The sequence below is a fragment of the Carassius auratus genome, chromosome 34 (genome assembly GCF_003368295.1).
Source record: "Carassius auratus strain Wakin chromosome 34, ASM336829v1, whole genome shotgun sequence".
NCBI classification, from domain to species: Eukaryota; Metazoa; Chordata; class Actinopteri; order Cypriniformes; family Cyprinidae; genus Carassius; species Carassius auratus.
This window is the reverse complement of record NC_039276.1, coordinates 11,734,741-11,758,002: the sequence shown is the minus strand read 5'-3', so window position 1 is coordinate 11,758,002 and position 23,262 is coordinate 11,734,741. Positions and strand designations below refer to the sequence as shown.

At 37.8% G+C, this 23,262-nt stretch overlaps 2 protein-coding genes and 1 long non-coding RNA gene across 10 annotated transcripts; 1 reads left to right on the top strand and 2 right to left on the bottom strand.

Moving 5' to 3' along the window:
- Positions 1 to 526: 526 nt before the first annotated feature.
- LOC113053204 (SPRY domain-containing protein 7-like) lies at positions 527 to 3,472 on the bottom strand. The gene is made up of 5 exons (XM_026218034.1): positions 3,207 to 3,472; positions 2,665 to 2,781; positions 2,261 to 2,427; positions 2,041 to 2,143; positions 527 to 1,693 (listed from the first exon to the last, which is right to left on the bottom strand). The coding sequence occupies exons 1-5, from the start codon at positions 3,310 to 3,312 to the stop codon at positions 1,596 to 1,598; spliced, it is 591 nt and encodes a 196-aa protein (XP_026073819.1). The 5' UTR covers positions 3,313 to 3,472; the 3' UTR covers positions 527 to 1,595.
- Positions 2,752 to 11,767, top strand: LOC113053202 (tripartite motif-containing 13). 5 transcript variants are annotated; one of them, XR_003277182.1, is made up of 4 exons: positions 2,752 to 2,839; positions 5,271 to 6,512; positions 10,798 to 10,887; positions 11,459 to 11,767. XR_003277182.1 is itself a non-coding variant. In XM_026218032.1 (2 exons), exon 2 carries the CDS (start codon positions 5,277 to 5,279, stop codon positions 6,489 to 6,491), a length of 1,215 nt encoding a protein of 404 aa, XP_026073817.1. In that variant the 5' UTR covers positions 2,752 to 2,839; positions 5,271 to 5,276; the 3' UTR covers positions 6,492 to 6,753. The 5 variants fall into 5 exon arrangements, 2 of the variants coding, with proteins under 2 accessions (XP_026073817.1, XP_026073818.1); XR_003277180.1 differs by having other exon boundaries at positions 10,795 to 10,887; XR_003277181.1 differs by having other exon boundaries at positions 10,795 to 10,898.
- On the bottom strand, positions 6,893 to 22,091 carry LOC113053205 (uncharacterized). Of its 4 annotated transcripts, none has more exons than XR_003277183.1 (4): positions 18,024 to 22,091; positions 16,403 to 16,454; positions 13,040 to 13,083; positions 6,893 to 10,822 (listed from the first exon to the last, which is right to left on the bottom strand). It is a non-coding gene; the product is annotated as an uncharacterized LOC113053205 (long non-coding RNA). The 4 variants fall into 4 exon arrangements; XR_003277185.1 differs by having other exon boundaries at positions 21,485 to 21,620; XR_003277184.1 differs by lacking the exon at positions 16,403 to 16,454.
- Between the last annotated feature and the right edge of the window lie 1,171 nt (positions 22,092 to 23,262).

The window sequence follows — 23,262 nt, the reverse complement described above, 5'->3', positions numbered from 1 at the left end:
CAGGTAATATAAACATGAAAATATATTAGTTTTATGACTTTTTAAAAGCATTTTTAACTATTATTTCTAATAGATAATAAATATAATGTTACTTATTCATTCAAAATTATTATAAAAGAGTCCCTTTACCTTTTATTCATTTTATTTACATTTTTGGAACCACTAAAGCAGACAATAGTAGGATGTAAGATCTTAGAAGGAGCCTTTTTCAAAATGTGCGCTGAACCCCTTCCTGTCTGTCATTACTAATGTCTAGACCTGCTGAGAAATCAAGACAATAGGAACAATAAGAGTCTGCATTGGGGGGTTTACACAGAGTTACTCACCCATCCCTGTTAGTTAGGCTTTATATTACTGACTGATGCCGAGTGGTTCTGTGGCATATGACTGGAACATTTACAGATTTATTATTTACTAAATCGAATTAAGATGAATCCGTCTATCCTTAGAATTTTAACTGATTCTTACACTTTATTTTTGTACGTTGTCAATATTTATTCGGCCATAAGTCATCATTGCACTTGAACACATAGAATACTTGTGTTTATTAAATACAGCACTTGTGGAATGTACCATAAGACAGTGTACAATGAAAATTCAAGCTTTTGGGGTGGAGAGGGATAAAAAACAGATTTGAGAAGTCTTAAAGGACAACTTTTTCAGAGCACCTTTCCTGAAAAGCACATTGTCTTTAAGTAGCTGCATGGCCATGCTGTTAAAAATGAGTCTTAAGAATTGGTGGTAAATTTTGTTGTGGGAATAAAATGTATGTACTGTGGGTACAGAAAATAATCACAATCTGATGTGGTGTTTTTGACATATTGGTGTTATCTCTTTAACTTGGATGTTATAAGTTGCACGGAGTAAATACAGCTGGATAAAACAAAAGTTATGTAAGTTATTAGAGCAGCAAAAAAGTATCATGTTAAATAGATTCATACATGTCTGAAATTTTTTAGTGGTTATTTGACTGAAATCTGTTCCCAAAAGTCACTTATTTAATATTATGTGCAATAGAGATCACAGAGGTAAGATGTTAAAATACAGTAAACTGCTATTTACTGTTAGCAATTTATCAATATGGCTAGTTCAAATGAGAGTAGCAGACAAAAGAGAGGTTTGGTTTGATTTTCAATCACATGTGACTAGTGCAAATACAGTTGTTTCATTCAACAACAAAAAAATCCAATATTTGTGTAGATAAACAATAAATCAACCGTAATTTCTACGTAAATCAAATATACACACAGAGCTGATCAGCTGCTGATCATTGTACATTACATTAACATTAAATAAAAGGATACGCTCAGTTCATCAATATCACCCACTACAGAAAATAGATATCAGTAAGTGTCTTCAGTGCTTATGTAAAGTGTTTTCTGGGTTGACGATTCTCTCAAACACACACACAAACACACACAGAGAGAGAGAGAGACACACAAATAAAGCCTGGTTTTTCTTCCAAATGAACAAGAGCAGCAGTAGTAACAGCAAAGGCAGAAGCAACATTCAAAGAAATCGAACCACGTGCTGCCACACACACACACAGTTCAGCTCGAGACTTTGTGTGTGTGTCTGCACACACAGCTGACAATTCAAAAGATCTGCTGCTCAAACAGAATCTTCTCAAAGCCTTCAGGTGGAGTATGGTAGAAATCACTGAACTGGCAGTCTATGATGGCACTGTCATCCACTGAGAGGAGAGAATACAAACATCAATGAATGGCATAAACTTTGTCGTTTCATGACACTTTGTCTCTGAAATGTATAGGTAATATATCATGAAAAATCTATTTTTTTCAGTACTTTTTTTTTTTTTTAATGTATTGAAACATTGCTTTATTGTATGTTTCCTTCAGCATAAGAACAGTCTGCACATTCTTAAATGTTTTTTTTAACCTTTTTTAAACATAAAGGGACAGTCCACCCAAAAATGATAAAAACTGTCATCATTTGCTCGCCCTCATGCTGTTACAAGCCTTCATTTCTCCTGCAGAACAGTAGAAAAAAAATTATATATAATATTACAGAAGTACTCACCATAAACTATGGGGAACACAGTCCCTCGAATACCTGAGGCTGGGCAGTGCATGCTCTTTCCATTTAAGTACAAGTTCAGTTCCACGTGATCATAGGTCACCCCCTTAAAACAGAGACACACTTTTATGAACAGAAGCGATATGTCTTGTCTTATACGGTATTCTGCCTGTATTCTACAGTTTAGCTATCGATGGCTCACAATCCAAAAGTAAAAATGTACCACTATATCCCCCTCCTGAGGAAGGCTGTTGGCAGGTAATCGATTCTTCTCCTCATTATTGTGGTATATGGATCCATCGTTTCTAAGCACCAAACTGTTAGTGTCTTGGCCCAGTGGCACCTGGTTCAAATTCACCTTCTGAGTGGCCACACCGATCCCCCAAACACCTGCACCACAAACACAGTCAGCAGCACACACCTTCATTAGACAGCTGTACTCATCCCATCTGAAGACCACTCCAGAGATTCAGGAGGTAAATAAAATGTGATTGCAGTAAAAATGTCACAAAGTAAAAACGTTTCTATAAGGTCCCAATAAGTGACTTTACATCCATTTGTTTTATTCTAAGAGTCCCAAATGATAGGTAATTTTTTTTAAATATAATATATCCCGGAGGTACTCACCCGTGGACTGGATCTTGAACTCAAAATAGCTCTTGTTCTGGTGTAGAGGGGCGTTAGCGAGACAGGCTCCAGTTCCACAGATCCGCCTCCCACTTTTCACTATGACCACATCCGTCCCTGGGAAAAAAGGCCAAGCAAACTCTCATGACCATCCTGCCACAGCACTCAAATACAGGTATGCATTTCATAATGTTTTCAGAGATAACTGCAGAAAAACAAGGCTGGAATGAAACACACTTTCTGGATTCACTCGATTATAAAAGAGATTAACCAGACGTTGGATCTGACAGTTCTGTACTAGCAACTAGCACGTGATCCAGAATAGAGAAAACTACTTTAGCTTATGAATTAGACACTGTTAGGAACGAATGCACATTGTTTATTTAAAAACAGGGATGTTCACATATTTTTTGGTCGGTGTGTGTTCTAGCCATTGTTTTTTTAGGATAAAGCATCATCTGCTGTCTTGACACATCTCATCGTTTTAAAATTTAAATGGGTGACTTCTAGTGACCCCGCTGAGCAGTGGAAGTGACTCTTACCCATGTGATGCGTGTCTAGCTGTACGGTGGGCATCTCTTTGAGGGGAGCATGACCCGGTCCGCCATCCCCGCAGCAGCCCAAACAACACGTAAACACTGCAGCCATTCTAGCGCAGATACCGCCGGAAGTGCAGTTACACACGTCAAACTGAAGAGCGCACAACGCTTCCAGGATACAATGAATCCCCGAGGAAAAAAAAATCAGTGTTGCCTGGTGCTGTTTTGAGACACACACAGAGTTCCGCCTCAAGGGGGCGCTCGCCGGCTCGGGAAATCCAATCCTGATTTTGGCTGCATTCAGAACTGTTTCTTACTGAAGAGCTTTTTAAATAATTTCGTATCTGATATTATTTCTTGAATTTCGAATGGAAATCCGCCTGCAATCTCTATAAAAATAGATTTTTTACAAATCCATTAATCACAAACGACTGCAAATAGCCCGGCGGTCTGGATATATATATTTACATCCGTATCATCACTCTGAGAAAATTTAATTGCCATTGAGTAGAAAATATAAAGTGACGAGGGAAAGTGGAGGAATTTTCTTTTATTTTGGTCGCTTTTAAGTGCCTCGTTTCACCCCACCCATATATCAGTTGGACTGGGATAAAGTTTCATGTTTTTAAATGCATGTGTTCACTTTGTAAATTTTGTTTTGTGTTATCGAATTATCATACAATTAATAAAAACAAACTATCATAAAATGCGCGTGTCCGGTTCGTAGGCCCTCTCGTGGTCAATTACGTCACTACAGGCGCTTTCATCCCTGACTCGACCAATGAGCGCGGCGCCTCGGAAGCCCTTCTCTTCCTGATGGCATGGAAACAGGGGAAGAAAAATCGAGGTCAAAATATTTTGACACGTGACTCGGTAGCGATTGGTTATCGATGCGTCAAGACCCTGACACATGGCACGGGCACATGCGACCGAAGTGGCGTGATGAAGGATCATCTTTATGGCAGAGAACAACGACCTGCTGTTTGGTTCTCCGTCTGTAACCCATGACTAGTTGTAAACGAAAATCACGTCGTTATTGTAGCTCACCGAATTCACGAATTAGGCGTTTATGTGGGTAAATGATGGGTAACGCCACTATTGACGTAATCTGCAGAAAAACGCTGATCTAGGGGAGAGCAACAAACCCATACAAGAATGAAGGGACCCTCTGCATTTATTTCTCACCGCACAAAACGTGTATTCAACTGCTTGAGTCTGCAAATACACTTCGCTACGCGGATATTACGCTGAATGTGGCGTTAAAATGTTTGTCTTTAGATGCACTATTCATTGGCTGTTATTGCGCATTATTTTTTAACTGCCTGGCAATACTGACATGACATGAACTAGTTAAAATTTCCCAATTGGAAAGGGCGAAGTCTGCACAGCAACAAGAATCACGATTGCGTTGCGCACTGACTGAGCATCTAGTGCGCTTCTGGTCCAATTGCTGATGCTTTCCGCCTGCAAAATCTGCCACAACCGTAGTAATACCTTGACAACCGGACCCGGGCGAACCGAGAAACATTTTTGACAACTCGACGACGGGGAATCCTTTTTCTAAATCAATACCTTGAAGTTTATTGGACAGGTCATCGGATATTCCTGAACGAAAGTTCTCACGCGGCAATTAAAAATGAAGTACTGGTGCACTCAGGAGTCTTCGTCATCAGGCAATCTGACCTAATATGTTTGGTTAACCTGTCTCTTCCACAGAATCGCTTGATATGCATTGAAAAAAACATTGTCTGCTTGATGCAGATGTAAAAAAAAAAAAAGCTTGGGGGCTAAGCTTTACATGGATGCAGTTTCTCATTCTCATGCAATTTGGTTCTATAATTTATTCACTGTAGACTAGAAGCGCATTTTCGTAAAACCAAACAAATAGGCTAACGCTATTACGCTCAATGTAGATGATGTATAAAATCGCACTAGACAGCACTGAGTGCTCTGGACTTCACAATCGGTGCGAGATGCACGAGAAAGACGCTTGCCAAGATGATGAAAGTTGTATTAATGTGTCATGCCCCCAACAAGCTTTTAAATTGATGTATTTTTCCACTTTAGGATACAATGGAGCTCTTGGAGGAGGATCTCACATGCCCAATATGCTGCTGTCTTTTCGAGGACCCGAGAGTTCTGCCGTGCTCTCACAGCTTCTGCAAGAAGTGTCTCGAGGGCATCCTGGACGGTAACCGGGGCCCTGCATGGAGACCACCGTTCAAATGTCCGACCTGTCGAAAGGAGACCGTGCACAACGGTATCGCGAGCTTGCAAGTCAATTACTCCCTACGTGGCATCGTGGAGAAGTACAACAGGATTCGAGTGATGCCGAGGATGTCGCTCTGCCGAGTTCACAGCGGACAGCCGCTCAACATCTTCTGCGCCACGGATCTGAAGCTCATCTGTGGTTTTTGCGCCACGACAGGTGATCATAAAGGACACAAGTTTTGCGCGCTGGAGGAGGCGTATGAACGCGAGAAGCTCGCGTTTGAGGAGTTGTTTCGTGTCGTGGAGGGCTGGAGGGGTGAGGAGGTGCATTCGTGCCTGGAATCGTTAGAGGGAGCGAAGAGGAAAGCGCTGGAGAGGGTCTCGCGGGACGCGGATCGAGTCTCGGAGTACTTTGAAAAACTTTTGCGCACGCTGGAGCACAAACGGAGCGAGATCCTCTCGGACTTGGAGACCCTGAAGCTCGCGGTCATGCAGACCTTTGACCCCGAGATCAACCAGCTCCGTTCTGCGCTCGAGGAGCAGCGGCGCGCGCTCAGCATCGCCGAATCCTTCCGGTCGCTCTCCGACCCACTCACTTTCCTCCAGCAGATGCAGGACTTCAGAGATAAGCTGCGCGTCATTCAGGGAACACCGCTGCCGTCGCGGACAGACGTGGATATGGGTTTGCTTGGCCTGCATAGCTTCGATGTGAAGGAATGGGACCGTGTGCGTATAGGAGAGGTGGACAAGCTGTGTGCCCCCTACGAGAGCAGCACCTACCTGGCTTCGCTGCCCCCTGCTGTCGCTCCGCGCTTCTCCCGTGTGCTGTGGAGAGTTGTTCTGGTTGTCTGTGCGTGCCTCCCCGCGCTGAACTTTCTCCCGTCGGACTGTCTCGCTCTGAGCTTCCAGGATAAGATGCTCGCACTCAGTGGCTTGTCTCTGCCGGGTCCTGGAGACATTGTGCGCTGGTTTGTGTTCTGCTGGAAAGAAGCGGAAGCGATCTGCACGTTATTAACCGAGCTGTGTCAGAACTGCATCTTGGACCTGATAAACACAACATCAGATTTCATCAGCTGATTTTATAACTTCATTCATTAGGTACTTTTTTAATGTGTGCCAATCTAATAACTCCAGCATTTGGGAAATTTTATTTGTGTCTCTGTTTTTGAATGTGTAACAAGAATGGTTGGTTTAAACAGTCAGCATTTGTGTGCTTTTAAATTGCACGGATTGTGTCTGTTGGTTTTAAATGGAGAAAAAAAAGTGTGGATGAATCGTGGTTTACTAATGGGATAACATTTCCCAATCTTAAACTTAATAAAATGCCTTGTTGACTGAAGTTATAGAGCCGCAGTTAATCTCCCAAAGTTGCTCTTGAATACAAGTTTTAACTTTTTAATACATTATGCTAACTGCTGTTTTGGAAGCACTAATGTTGGCAATTTACAAAAAGGGGAAATTTATTCCGATTGTGCATTGATATCGTTTATCTTCTCTGTGCAAGTTATCAGGAGACTCAAGGTTAAACGTTACGCAACTGAATGTCAGTGTCGCACCAGGACAGTAAATGTAGTTATTCAGTTATTTATTTATTTCAGCATCACTCAGAATTAACTGGCACACTGCTATTTGTTTGCTGTTGTTGCATACATGTCATTGCGATAATATAGCTTAAATGTTGCGATTACGTTTGTCATCAAGAGAAAGTTCTGAAATGATTTGTGCCGAAGGAAGAAAAAACAATATCTGAGCATCATTGGCCAATGGTTTCGTGTTTTAAGGGCGAATGGTTTCGTGTTTTATGGGGGAATTTTATATATATATATATATACACACATACATATATACATACACACACACAATTTCATATTTTTATTAAAACAAATAAGAGCTCGTCTTTGTAACGTTTACAGTTTCACCCGAGAGACATGAGATGTGCACTGTTAAACACAAAGTCAGGACTCTTTAGAGAAAAAGGGAAGGTATCCTCTGTTTAAACAGGAGTCCTACGAGATTCTCGGACGACTCATGACGTCACCACCGGAGCCCTGCGCACGTCACCGAACATATATTTAGCCGACTGTTGCCAGGCGAACTGAGGGATGAAAAGTGAAATTACCTACTTTAACCTACTTTACAAAATAAAAACTTACATAAATTTCATAACCTTAATTGAATAACAAATGTATTAATTCATATACATTTATTTTCTGAAGCCTACAGAACACATTGCTGACAAATAGGAAGCTCATTCTGAAATGGTGCCATGTTTTATGTAATTCCAATTCTTCGATTTTTTTTGTTTCTTTTTAAACAAATGTAACGTTGTGTGTTTAAATAACGACACTATATCTTCACTTTATCACATATCTATGTTACACCAGTATGCCTTAGGCAGTCACGTCAGCACACGTTTAAACGTGTCTTTTTCTTTGCGTTTAATGTTTCTAATGACTAATGATGGAATTGCTTTAGTAATTGGTTTTGTCAATAGCCTACTCGTGTCTCTTGAATGAAGTGACTACACCGAAAAGTAGCACGTTGCATTGCCATTTTCTCCTGTTTTATTTTTTATTTTTTTAAGTTGATTGATGCACCATTAGTTCGGAACATAATGAGAAGTATAACTACAAATGCCCAAAACTCCCAGACAACGTGTTAGTGTTGTCAAGAAGGAAAAATAAGTTATAATTATATATATATATATATATATATATATATATATATACATACATATATACATATATATATATACACACACACACACACAAAATTACATGCTAACCTTTTGCATATACCCACTGTCCGTAAGGATTTGAGACTTACATCTCATTGTTTTGTCTATAGAAATAAAAGGGGACGTGACGATCAGCTGCTGCATGCAGAGAAAATTTCGATAGCTGCAATATACGAAGGAGAATTATTTGGACCGGTCTAAATTTCCCCGACATTAACACACTAAAACACTTAAAATAAATAGACGGCATTTTTTCACTTAAAACTTCTGTCCAAACAAGCGACGACCATTAGGTCTAACGGTCATGTCAAAAACAGTCTATTCACAATTAAATTAAGCAAATTTTATTTAAATATCTGCCTAAGAGTAAATCTACATTAAACAGCCTACATATTTTTCACAGCCATGTAAAATGACATGAGCACTTCTCAAAGCATCAAATAGGCCTACAACAAAATAAGTGAGCGCCGAAAAAATATTTGGGTTCTGATAAAAAAAAAAAAAAGTATTTCATAATTAAAAAAGGCGCTTAGAAAATCACAGTCTTCAACATTAAATTATCTATTTGCTTAAAAAAAAGAAATAGACTAAAGAAATGTCAAGACAATTTTACCTGGACAATGCGCACTGGACAATGAACCATTTCATCTTGAAAAGTTTTTCCATTAAATTAATAAAATGTGCATGTTTTGACATTACCAAATAATAGATTAAAATCAGCTCTATGAAACTGTGCACTGTTGCTGTATTATGTAAGCTGCGCGGAGCATCTTTAGATCAAGTCTAAAAGCATCATATGACTGAAACGAAGCGTCAGAAGATTAAATCGACGTGTGTCACAAGTGATTGTGTTACGAGTTAAAGGCAACAACTGTTTAAGTGCTGGTCAATTAAACATCAAAAAAGAAAAAAAAAATAGATGATTTTCATTATTGTCAAGGATACAAAATGTGATTAAAATCAGGCAAACGCAGCATTCAGCCATGAAAAACCACACACGCTTTTCTGCGTGTAAAGAGGTCCCTTACAAAACTCCTCAAAGTTTTCCTAATTCATTTGACCTTGATAAAATCATACAAGAATAATTATAATTTCTCAGAATACAAGGACACGGCAAAAAAACGAGCCCGAATGGTGGTTATAAGCTATGTGCTTGGCTGCTATACATGATTTAGCTGGCCTTTTCATAAATGTCTTTTTTATTTTTCATAAAATGGCGGAAATTAATTCAGTGATATGTTTTTTAAACCCCTTATAGAAGGCTATTATTTTAGGCCGACAGAACTTCGTGTGAAATTTCACAAAAAAATGATATTATTTTATACAAGCACTGTCATGTAAGGTTATATACTAAGTGACTTGTACTGTTAGCATGAAATGATACGTCATTTACAAACAACGGGAAATCTGGAGGAAAAAAAAATAAAAAAAAAAATATATAAAAAAAAAAAAAACTTGCCCACGTCAGAACTTCGCTGCATGATAAGCGTTTTAACTGATGTTATACAAGATCAATACTGTACGCATGCGCCGTTCGGTAACCTCTCTTTGGTCTCTAATATTAATATGCTTTTAATTTTAACCAGTGTAATAATTCACATATAAATTGCAAAAACTATTTTTTTAATTTGTTACTACTGGGGGAAATAAAAAGTCTATTTTGAGTCAGTTTTGTGGTCTCAGTGTACTCAACGGAAATTAGGAAAACTTGGGGACAAAAAGACATTAATGCACTTAACGTTATACGGGTTCAACCAGAAAAAAAACCGTATTCAAACACAATAAAGAGGAAAAGCGACATCAAAGACGAGATCTCGTGAACAAAAGCTGCGTTCCCAGTGGAAAGTGTTGAAAACTAAAGCTTAACAACGTATACATCGACAAAAGATGCGCTAAGTTTCAAATGAGTATGCGACATGTCAGACCAGTTTTTTTCCCCCCAATTTTATTATTCATTTTCACAAACACAAAAAGTAACAGCACGTTTAGTTGAATAACAACTTCATTCAGAATATTTATTAAAAAATAAAACAAAACAGACGATTGAAAAAATAGATACGTATAAATTTATATTTTTACATATTGAAGAAAACAAACAGTAAAAAGCAAACTTTTGTATAAACATTAAGAAAAAACATTCATTTAAAAAAGCTACTTTACTTCCCAAACAAAACAAAGTACTGCATCTATTTTACCTTTAATCATTGGACTGAGGGTCCTCCTGACTTCTGTTGATTTGATGATTTCAGCACCAGAGTCAGACTCTACCTGTCCCAGCTAGGCCCTAAAATGATGACGTGCATGTGCTGCTTGGTGACTTCTTGCTTCAGCAGCACGAGCAATATTGGAGGCTTTGGCCAAGGAGTAACTCCAATATTTACATGCTGCTAAAGCAAAACACACACATTCACACACCCACAATCTTTCTCTTCTCTCGCTCTCGACTGCGTATGTCCCAGGAATTGATGCTGCAGCACATCACGGCCTGTATCTCTGTATCACCACAAACCATTCTGTGCTGCTACACCATCACCTAGAAAGGGTCCCTCTCTCTCTTTCACACACTCACACTCTCGGCAACATGACCAAGCACTGCCAGAATCACAGAGCGAGTGACTCCTCTCTCCTCTCTCTCTCTCTCAGCAGGGCTTGAGGCATTCCAGGGCTCCATCTGAAACACAGAAGAGAGGAGGACGCTTGCGTGAGAACATACACACAGCAGCTGGACGTGATGCTGTCAGTTTGCAGTAAAATACTTCAGTCTACTACTGTGTTTGTCTGCAAACCATTTGCATCCAATTAGAAAAAAATAATTGTTATTTCTACATTTGTTTGCAGGACCTGCTAATGTACAATTAAGAGTTCAAGATATACATATCAAGTTCATCAGTATTTTGTTAATTTAATATTTTTTTGCATGCTTACAATGTACATTACTTAATACATTTTATTGACATGATTAAAAGAATAAAAACTTTAGAATGATAGCATAGGCTACATGAAGCAAAATGTATACTTGTTACTACTTATTACTGCACACTGAATCACAGAAGATTTTGCACTTCAGTAAAAAGGCATCTACAAGTCAAAAATTTAATTATTTGGGATGATTATGCATATTTAAAAGATGCATCATTCCCAGTGGGTCCTGTACTGTTTTGGCATATTTACTTTTTATTATATTTTGAAACAGGACACAAGAGATGACTAAATATTAGGCATAACAAGAGTTTTATATAGTAATCAATTTTTTTTTTTACATAATCATCCCCAGTGGTACATTATCCTCCTTTCTTATTTTCTACAGGACAGATTTTCTGCAGACAAACCTCTCAGCAACTTTCAAGCATTATACCAAAACCTGTCATCTGGCAACTCCATCAAAAATAATGATATTAAAGAAAACAAGAAACTAGCACTATTGCCTTCCAGCCCAGTCTGGATTTAACCTCCAAGATGGTGATTCAGCACCGACAACATCCAGCCTCGTAGTCATCTTCAACAGAGGCAACAGACCTGCCACCAGCTTCCTAAAGTACTGTCCCACGGCTGAAGACATCTCTTATGCCCACACTATGCTATATATAAAAAAAAAAAAAGTATTCTGAAGTATTTATAATATGAGATATTTATACAACTGAGAATAGAAAGACGAACGGATTCTCAAAGTATTTTCTTTGACACCACATTCCTAAACATTTGAAATTAACTCTCATCTTAAAATAAAATTTGTGTTGAATCATATTTGGCTTTCATTACAAATTGGAGAATTGTAGCATTAAACAATAATTCAAGAACATTTCCATGTCTGCTTTTTAGTAGAAAACATTGAAGCAGCAGAAAGGTGAGATCTGCAGACTGAACTAAATAATACAGCAATTTACAGCCAACAACATCACTTGTGATTTTTTTTATTGTTTTAATTTTGTGATGAAACGATTACATAACTTTTTTTAAATGTATTAATTATAACAAAATATTAGTAAATGACAAGTTTCAATCATCTGTTAATTATGATCACTAAGGTGTAACATTGACTCCAAGGTTACGAGCTGACTAACATAACTATTCATTTGGGTCAATGCTGAACAAGGATTCACTGCCAAGAAACAATCCATTGTGATAATGCTTCAGTATTTATATACTGTTTAGCTCCTGATAAGTCATTGACACTAATTTTTTTTCCTCCTGTAGAAAAAATATATGATACAGCATAAGAGATTGAACAAGGGTAGATACATTTTTTTTCTAAAATATTCCAGTAAGTTCTGTCACTCAAACAAAACCTAATGTCTAGCTGTGATCTATGAGATTGACAGGAAGACAACTAGATCCTCTCACACACACACACACACGATACAGACAATGCTAGACTAGCTTTAAGATCCAATGGCCTGCACTGGATAATGACAATAAATAGACAATTGCTTCTAAATGAGAATTGGCATCTGGAAAAAAAAAAAATTCTTCCAGCATTTAATTGAGCTACCACACCTCAAGAGCAAGATATACAAATAAATCCACTACAGACATTAGAGTAAATTTGCACTTTCACAGAAGTTAGAGACAAGCCAGCACTGCCTGAAAAAAAAAGGATTTGCTCTCATGATAGGCAACTTAAAAAAAAAAAAAAAAAAAAAAAAAAAGCTTTACACTTCTCTTGTGCAAGCAAGCACTATGTCGATCTGAGGCGGACATCCCATTGCTTGAAGGGGATTTTAAAACCTTAATACCATGATGGCTTGCCAGATGTCAAATGCTGAAAGTGTCATTTACTGGGCATAATATAGCACCTGAACTGCCTAGCTGGTGTAAAAATGTGTTTTAGCTCATCTCTTATAACAAGAAACACAACATATAACATCAGTTGAACAGAGATGTGTATTACCTTCAATTGTTTTCAAGGTTTCTGATGTCACAACCAGGCAAATTCTGAAAACAAAAACAAAAAAAGGTAATCAAAATATAGACATTATAGACACAGTTGCAGTTTTAAGAATCTGATGGAACAATCAGCAGCAAAATTTAAAAACCGATATATTTATACAAATAGTTACAATATAAATACACCTATATGTTGTAAAAAAAAATAAAAGAATTGATACACTTATAGCTAGTGCTACACTGTGTGTGTATGAAAGCTGCTGTGAACTATGCGAGTGGATGTGTGTTCTCTGATGTCACTGCAGTGTGTGAGGTGTAAAAATATTATTATAATATGTAGATTTTAAAATAAACAAACCTTAAATACACCCTTAAAATGACATTCCCCAAATTACATCTATCACTGGCCTGTATAACATAAATTAGACAGAAACCATTTCTGAAATTTACATCTAACACCTCATTCAAGTTAGTCTCAAAAAGCTCATTCAAATCCACTAGTTATTTTTATAGAAAAAATAAAAACAAATTATTCCTTTCTTTCAGATGTGAACCAAAGATGCACGTGTAGCACAAAAACAGAGACTGACGGGAAAACGTTTTTCCCCCTCCTTTCACCAACTCCCCACGTCCCTTTCCCTTCTCTCACTCTCTCCCTCTCTCTCACACACACACACACACAGCCTTATGCGAAGATATTATAAATGAATATCTTCGCAGGAAGCATCTGACCACATACATTTTTATCATGGAGAAAAAAGAAAAAAAAACTCAGTCACACCAAAGTTATCAGACAACTATCAGAGCTGAAAAGGAGACATAGGAAAAACAAACATTTAGAACGACTTTGAGTAACAGAGCCGGTCAAACAAAATACATCCTGCTTAGACAACTAAAACTCTAAAAATTAAATAAATAAATTTTTTCAGTATTACATTTTTTTTTTTTTTAAGTGTCGCCATCAAAGGGACATAAAACATTATTTTATCTATAATGTGTGCACTCGGCCTAGCCTTTATTTGGGTGTTTAATATCATGCACCAGCAACATTATAATCCCACAAGATAAGTGCACAGTACATGCAACATATTACACTAGAATTTAAAATTGTGTTATAATTATATAATTTGATTATTTATAAAGCAGTGCATGAGCACAGAGCTCTTTGAGAACCTAGAAAGTGGTCATGCTCATTGTGTGTGTGTGTGTGTGTGTGTGTGCACAAGGACCGTCAGAGCCCCTAAATGCGTCTGTGAGTGAGAGGGGGTGTGAATGAATGTATAACATTTAACCTCTCTCTGCTTGTATTTTACTGAGCTCACATGACCTCAGGGTCAAAGGCTATCACCTTCCACTCCTCCATCAACATCAGCATGTGACACACTCGCACACTCCGAGAGACCTGCCTTATGCAGGAAACCCTCCCATGTAATTATTGTGTCAAATAAATGAACAAAAGAAAATTAAACAAAAACAACAACTTTTATTTCACAAGTAAAACTTAAGATCACTGAAAATAGGAAGCAAAAAAAAAGTGGAAAAAATATTTTAATAATAAAATGGCAAGAATAAATCAAAACATGAATACTTATTTACTCCTGTCATGTGCAAATGATATACACACTACATTAATGTTGAAACCCTGAAATATAACTAAACTTCTGCACTTGTCGTCATGAAAGCTGTGTGTGTGTGTGTGTGTGTGTGTGTGTGTGTGTGTGTGTGTGTGTGTGTGTGTGTCTCTTAAACACATTTTCTGCAATCTAAAAAAACAAAACACTGTGTAAATATCTAGTCAAAGAAAGAATGACAGCAGGCAAGCCCGCACACCTGTACGGCACCGTTGCACCTGAGTACGGCTGAAACTACACACAGCAATACACACCTGTGCCATGACTGCAACCTCTCAGTTACACACATGCATTGATCAAAGAAAGCTCTGCAACACTGCAAACAGCCTGTATCAATAACAACTCACATCCAACCCAAACTTAAACTCTATCATTACTTAGAGAGAAGCTCTAAACAGCCAATCTCAGAGTTAGGGCTGGCCTGCATCACACAAAAAAAATACAGCCCTAACATATTACACACACTACTTTCCCTATAATCATTAAAAGAGTGTGGGAGAAGTCACAGAGACATTTTGTGTGCCTGGGACCGCATATTTGCTCCTCCACTTCACAATGGGCCACTACAAGAACAACACTGAAGTGTGAGTGTATGTATATATATATATATATATATACACATATATACACATACATAATCAGTCTGCACTGTAATATGACCACTATTGCAGATTTAATACAGTCATTTTACTGCACCCAATTTGGCAAACTCAGAAAATCTTGGCATGATGTATGATAAAATTAACATGGTGTATCCCATAAAATTACCTGCACAATTAACAGATAAATAAGCCCCAACAGAGTGTGTACATAACAGCCTCTGGTCAGGAGATCTGAAGTGTAATTTCCTGCAAGTTCACGTTTACACTCTCTCACACTCATAAGCACATAAAGCATGACTGACTTCATTTATTCTTGTTTTTTATAACTAGTTTTTTTTTAATTTTGCACAAACCACGATTTAACTTCTCTAGTCTGGTGCCTATTACTTTTAAAAACTCAGAGCTGGCAGCATAAAAATTCAGCTTCTCCCAAAATTCAGCTCCGGACACACCAGAAAAATGTGACAATGTCTCAACATGCAACATATTTTAAGTTCAACTGCCCAGACTTAAATCTTGTCATCTGGATCATCATATTATTGATGTTACAAAATAATTAAATTCACAGATAATACAAAAACAATTGTATCATATCAATGATAGATTACAAGTGTACAGGCACACAAGTGTAAAAAAAAAAAAAAAAAAAAAAAAAAAAACCTGTGGGTGGAAAATTGCTAGTTTTTCCCTTAAATGAGCAAAAATAAGTGGATAAAAATAGATGCATATCGACTTGTGTAAAGAGTAATCTGCCTAAAAAAACCTAAGTTAATTGATTACATATTTTGATGGCAACAGATCATAGGTACTCAGTCATTCTTAGTCTTATGCATTCATTTTAACTTTGTGTGAGATTATGTTTTTAAAATGTTTCCAACAGTGAACTCAAAGTAACACTGTAATTTTATTAATTAGCATAAAAACTTACTGTAGGCCGAATTCCTGAAATGTAATTACAATAGTTATGATTAAAATGTGTCTGTACACAACCAAGCAAAATAAATAAATAAACAAACTTATTGTAGTATCAGCATTGTCACTGAAGCTCTGTGGGGCATTTGAGTGGGTGCATAGACATGTCTGTTGATTAAACTGCAATGTTGCAAACATGATAAAGAGATCGTTGTGGCTTACTTGTGGGGGTTTCCCTACGGTCCCAGGCAGGATCAACTCCTGGGAAGAAAAACTGCCAGAAAAAAAAAAAAAAAAAAAAAATACAACACTTAGAGACTAATGTAAAACTAATAATATTTAGTATTGGCCTATACGAAGTTAATTACATTAATACAAAAACAATAATGATTAAAATAAAAGAACCAGTATAAAATGGAAAACGTCTGCATATTTCAGGAAGAGTCTTACACTGACCACTGTACTGAATTTTTTTCTGGCCAAGTGAATGTGCAACATAATAAATTCTGATTGTACCTCAAATGTAAACTCTTTGTAACAGGAACATTAAGACTGACATTTTGTGCCTAGTCATTCTATGCCTGTTGACATAATGTAAGGATTCTGCCATTGGGCTTAACCTGGTATATGGTGTAACTTGTCACTTTTTTTTGTGAATGGCTATTAAAAAACTCAATGCAAAATAACTCAAACTATGTTATTTAGGCAAAACCAGAGAGCATTTAGATTTGTGGAAGTGGAAATAAAACAATACCCATAGTTTTAAAATGCAATATTACACCACATGCATAAACAAGTGTACAAAGTATAATTTTAACAAGCTAAAACCGATAATTTCACAAAAATATTGAAACATTAAAACAAAAGTCACACAAACAGTGCAAAAAAAACTAAGGTTAGGTTGATAGCTTCTATAAAAAAAAAGAAAATAAAAAAAAAATGGATTCTTTGAACTCCCTTGCCCTGTCCAGGCTAAAAATGACCCTGGGTCTCTTCTGGGTTAACCTCCATGACATCACATGACATGGACAGGCCTTTACATTAATCAACACAATTAGGAGGTCAAAGCATCATGGTAATGACTCCATGACCTTTCTGCATGCGACCTCTACATTAGAAAAGAACAAAAGTCTCCAAATTGCTACTCTCCTGAAGGTATAGAGGATGTGTTATGGAGTCGAGTTAAAGACAAGAAACAACATCATCAAAATTATTTTAAGAACAGGCAGAAAAAAACACGGCGCTAGTCAAATAACTGAGGTGTAAACGCTGACAAAAAAGGCCGGCAAAAATCAGCGACTGGCAACCTAAGATCACGCCGAAAGATGAGCTCTCGCTCTCGGTGCAATGCATAAAAGTACATTTTACACTAAAATCTAAAACAATCAATATGAAGAATATTTTCACTTTACAATTATACAACTAGGCCTTAAATTATCCGACAATGCAACCTGGTTATGTAATTCCAATTTACAGGCCCGCTCGTATAAAAGTATGAATACGTGTCCATAACACTTTGGAGTGATTTACAATGGTTTCAAAATGCAAGAAAGGAAAAGTGACAGTGAAGCTGTAATAGTAGATCAGGAACGTAGATCGACACATTATGACGTGTTAGTTCGATCGAGAGATGATCATGTTCTACAAACAGACCGAGCTCTCCTTCCTCTCTTCAACTCATATTTAACGTTACCTTTTCTTTTCTTTTTTGTTCGTGCTTTTTAGACAGATGGAATGGGTCTGCTTATTTTAACACATTTAACGTTACCATTCACACACACAAAAATATTTATTCTCATGGTTACTAAACAAAAACATATTTTATGTAAAATATTACACTTACCTAAAACACCTGAACATTTGTGATATTGTAAATCCACAAAAAATTAGAAACAAAAAGTTACGGTTTCATATTCTGACGGTGCACTCAGATACAGTTCGTGCAGCAAAAAAAGAAAAAAGAAACGGAAGAAATAAAGGGCACTTTGGTCATCGTTGCTTTCTTGTAGAAAGAGGAACAAAAACTGTAGTAAAGAACAGGAGAGAGTCGGTCGGTGTGGCATCCCGGTGTCTCGCTCGCTGATAGGCTGTCGGGCTCGCCGGCCGTCTCGCGCACATCACCAATCCCGCTCAAACTTAACGTTTAAAAAATGCACAAAACCACCTCGCTCCACCAAACAACCCACACCGATCTATTCGTCGTCCCCTGTAATAATTTTCCGATTTTTTTCAAGAATTTTCAAGTAATCCGCATATTTGTTAGATTTTTTCGAAAAATAATACAAAAATATATCGTTTCCAAAGCGCGGCTCCGATCGGACGCCCATTCTCGGCTGGAGATGCTAGCCGGATTAGCCTCCTAGCTCACTTCAGTCTCCACTTCACTATTTGTTGTCACCACATCCTTTGTGGACATCCTTTGTGTCCATCGCATTCATCCACCGGAAAACAGACGGCTCAAATTTGTGGTCGAATATTAAAAAAAACATATATTTGTTCTCTGGTATCAAAAAGAAAATAGTGTCCCCTCATTCAAATTACAGGACTCCGGTGCGGAGCTCTCCGTGCAGCTGTTGTTGCTGGAGCTGCTCACTCGAAAATGGCGCCGAAAGCTCGAGTCTTCATTCAAATTGGCCGGAGCCTCCCCCTGCCCGCATTGGGCATGCCGGGACCTAGAGCACCTCGCAGGATTGGTCGAGACAAAATGCACCCTCAAACCGGCTAGCAACCCAGAGCCCACGCACAATATCCTAAACACGGGTAAACTGTAGCTCTTCCAGTCGGTGTTTGAAATAGCGATAATTGATAGTTTCAGGCGAACGTGCGAGGTTGTATATGATGCATAGCTTAAAGATTTCACTAGTTTAAAAGAGAAACCTATCAACGTTAAAACGCTGTTGCTTTAACGCTACAATGAACATGAAATGTATCGTCGTCTGCTGGAATATCTGCTTTTCTGGTGCGAGCATGTGTCACAAAGCGAGGGAGCTTTTTCATTTAACATCATTGGGGAATTCAAGAGGGAAACAAAACAGGGTATTAGCGGTCGTGATTGCGTTCTCTGTGACCGATTTTGAAGGTGCATTTACAGTTACATTTACAGTTACTCGAAAAAAAGATGGATGCGTTAAAAGAACTAAACGTCAGTCGACGTTCTCGACGTAGACGAGTCAAACGGCCACACTGCAAGTAGCTTGACAACAGAGCTTGTTTTTTACTACAGTAGACAGCGCGAGCAACTGAAGCTGCGTCACTCACACCACCAGCAGCTTGAAGGCTGATTGGGAGAAGAAAGAAACTGCGCTCCATCTGTCAAATCCGCCCCTTTCTGATTACTGCCGACTGCATCATTCGGATAATGACTTGTAAAATTTGGCACCGTTTTGTAGCTATTTGACCAGCAACTGAGTATCTGGTGGCTATGTGACTATTGCTTTCTAAACCTCAGCCCTATTTTGCAGGCATTAGCTGCAACTGTAAACACCAAGACAAAGGCCGTCTAGTGTTTTTGCTAAAGAAAGCATGATGCCTTTATTATACAGTCATAAACTACCCACCTCTTAGTTATAATAATTGGGTGGCATCATTGCATCAAGCATATTTCTTATTTTTAGACACACCCACATGAACTCATATGACACTGCTGGCATAATTAAAGCATGAAATATCTTGGGTGCTTATACACAGGCCAGCACAACTAAATGTGTATTTAATTGTATTGGGTGTAAATGGATGTCCACATGGGGAAAAGGAACTGACTCATTTTATTTTGAAGATAGAGAACAGGAAGTGTGTCTGAAAGAACAAACTGTTTTATACTTATCCATAATGGATGGCTAGAACGCTACAACTAAATATGTGTACACCTAATGAACTTCTTTTGAAGTGAAAACCTTAATGGACGATTTTATGCCTACTCCTTTGCATGTCACTTAGTAAGTTTCTGGATCTAGACATTAATGCTGGATATATTGAACGTGACTGGCCATTATTATTGCTCTGTTCAATTTATCATTCAGCCATGTGATATAGCCTAACAGATCCGTTGTTTACCTTAGTCTATTGCTAACTGCAACAAAACCTCATTGTATTGGCTGAAGCATGTCATAAGATACTATAAATTGTATTATTTTCCTTCCTTTCCTTCACAATAGTTGACTAATCATCTGAACAGTACCAACAACCACAACATTAAAATTATCATCAGTCACACAGTTAAGACTCGCTCTTCTCCTTTATTTTCATTCGTTCAACTCTAGACTTATTAATGAAATCACTTAGTATTATATTAATTAAAATCGTGTAAACGTGTAAACGAAAATTCTCCTTCCCCACAATTATTAAACTTTACATGTATTAACCACTACAGCTCATTCATTAACCTTTCATTGTAAATACATATAATATTATTTTCTCTATGCTTTTAAAATGCTGAAAGAACATGCTTCTTGTTTTGATGATAGACTGTGGTTTTGATCCGTGACAGGTTTTGTATATTTTATCACCGGGGAAAGTAATAACAAAGCGTACTGCAGGCAAGTCCAGACAATCGCGTCACGGATGTCCCGCCCCTCAATGGCAGTCCTCCGATGATGTCACGTTTACCGAAGCAACCGTGGCACGCCATTGGCGCAGCGCTCTGTCAGTCTTTGAACGTCATGAAACTAGTGTTATTTTTGTAAACAGGGTGCTTACTTTCCACGGGTGCCGAGCCTTTGCTACGCGCTTCTTTGTTCACTGCATGAGAAGATCAACACGACAAAAGACTACTCAAGAAAACTCGTTGTACACGTTATGGACCTCCTGTAATCATTAATGAACAACACAAAAAAAAACTGAGTAGTTTAATACGGTTCTAAACCAAAACTGTTAGACACTTTAAAATAACACGACGTATCTCGAAGACAGCCGGTAACTTATGCATAGCAATTGTTGCTGAACTTTTGACATGCAGTTTTGTTGTTGTTGCTGTTTTTCATACAGTGTCTTTCTATGTACAACTTCCTTGATTCATGGAACGCAATAATTTAAAAACTTTTTAGAACATTAACAACATGTTGTGAAGACCGGGATCCAGTTAAGAGCAAAAACTTTTCAACAACAGTTCGACGCCGATAGTCCCGAGGTTGCCAATCGTGTTGCTTTAACAAAAACACATTTCAATTTCCTCATTCATTCTTGTTCTACCACAGGAAATCTAATACCTCAGAAAATGCTAAAAAAAAAAAAACTAAAACAGCTATGTCCATTTACACTGCGAAGAGATCAGCAGCTACCTCAAGAGTCAATATGAATGGCACTTACCCAAAGCGCTCGGGGGAAGAATTAAGATGTGTATGAAGATATCGTTTGACTCTAGGGAGGTGTTCTAATGAATACCTTTCCTGGCAAGTTTGCATGTTAATTTCAGTTCGCATAACAGTTTGATCTTATTTACTGCCGTTTCACAAGGTATCGAGGAAGTTCTTTTGTTCCAGTATTTATGCACAGCGTCAAAGTTGCGCGTTGAGGAGGCGGAGCGGTAGTGCTGCGCGAGAGGAAGAAAAAAAGACCAAGCGCCAGCGCTCGACCGTAGTTAATCAAGACTCGAACCCTACGACCCACACTGGATCAGATTAGGTCACGTGCTACAGAGCAGCGACCAAGTCTGTGTCATAACTGCACACTATCCTGATCTCGACGACATAAGATCGACCTCACAGCATGGCGCGAGAACCAGGCTTTACGTTCAGCTGCGCGAGAGATGCCAAGTGCTTTACTATGAGCCGTTCACAGATGACTCATCTTATATATTGCTAAGTCTCCATCCAATGTGAGATATTTTATTTAAGTTATGGTAGAGGTAAGAAACTTTCATCGTGAACAGATCAGATATTTTCCTTATACTGATACGTGTAAACAAAAAAAAAATCATAAGCTAATAATAATAATAATAATTAAAAACATTGTTTGATTTAAAAGTTTGAAGTTGCTCTAAATGTCTTTTTTTTCTTTGCAGTGCACCTGCATAAGCATATTTGAGAGTATATTTGTGTTTTATGAAAAAAAAGTATAAAGAAAAAACTCACTGTGATTTGAAACAGCTGGATTCTGATATTGGCTGCTGTTTGGTGTGTTCAACTGCATTAGAGCAACTGCAGCCTGTCAAATATCATCATATGCTAAACCTCACTTTGGTTAGGATGCATGGCACGAACTTTAAACCGTACGCTTAACTGCTTTCGCACATGTTTTCTGTTTTAACAATTTTGCCTTTATACCTATAATGGTATAAAATAATTTAACGTTTCAAATGAAGGTTTACGTTGAAGGACACGTTTTTTTTTTGCACTCAGTCCCTAAGGCAAATAACCACTTTTGCACCTTTTAATATTTTTTATTTTCCAATTTTCGTAGGCCTATGTCAAAAAGCACTTATGAAACATAACCTTTATGTGTACGTGACTTCGAAAGTCAGGTCTAAGAGTAGGCTAACCCAGCTGCTAGTTAACAAGGGATTCGTACAGTTGATTTATGCTAAATGTTGCCTACAATATGAATATTTTATTTGAATAGTTTTATTTTGGATGGCACGTGGCGTTTAGGAAGTTAATTTGGGGCTATTTATAACAGAGAAAAACACCCGGCCTGTTGACACAGCTGAGGTGAGGTGAGGTTTTCAGCATTTTCCAACCTTCCTCTACTCACTCTCAAATGTACAAATACAGGCGAACGATCATCACCGGCTGTAGGTGATTTTAGAATTAAGTAAACGTGTAATCAGGAATCCAGCAAAATAGCCTAAATCTAATCAAATTAAAATAATCTAAGCAATTTAGTGCAATACAATTAATATTTGTGTCGTTTTACCAGTGAAGCAGTTCGATATTTGCCTGTTTTCGTTAAGATTAGCATTCTCTTAGTGATAAATCAAATCATCTTGATTAATTCCAAACACAATCAATCAATCTGCAGGTGTTGCACAACGACCTGATACGTTAGTAAATAGGAAAAACTACAAAAGAGAAGTTTAAAGCAATAATATGGTTGTTCTTCTAAATAATAATGCATAACCCTCGGTTTTCAAGCTGCTGCAGAACAAA

Bases quoted from the DNA above. Each gene is read 5' to 3' on its own strand.
- LOC113053204 (XM_026218034.1), bottom strand. From the start codon at position 3,312: ATGGCTGCAGTGTTTACGTGTTGTTTGGGCTGCTGCGGGGATGGCGGA. The intron at 2,782-3,206 runs GTAAGAGTCACT...CTTTTTTCCCAG, and splicing joins GCTAGACACGCATCACATGG to GGACGGATGTGGTCATAGTG. The intron at 1,694-2,040 runs GTGAGTACTTCT...CTCTCCTCTCAG, and splicing joins TGTGTTCCCCATAGTTTATG to TGGATGACAGTGCCATCATA.
- LOC113053202 (XM_026218032.1), top strand. From the start codon at position 5,277: ATGGAGCTCTTGGAGGAGGATCTCACATGCCCAATATGCTGCTGTCTT.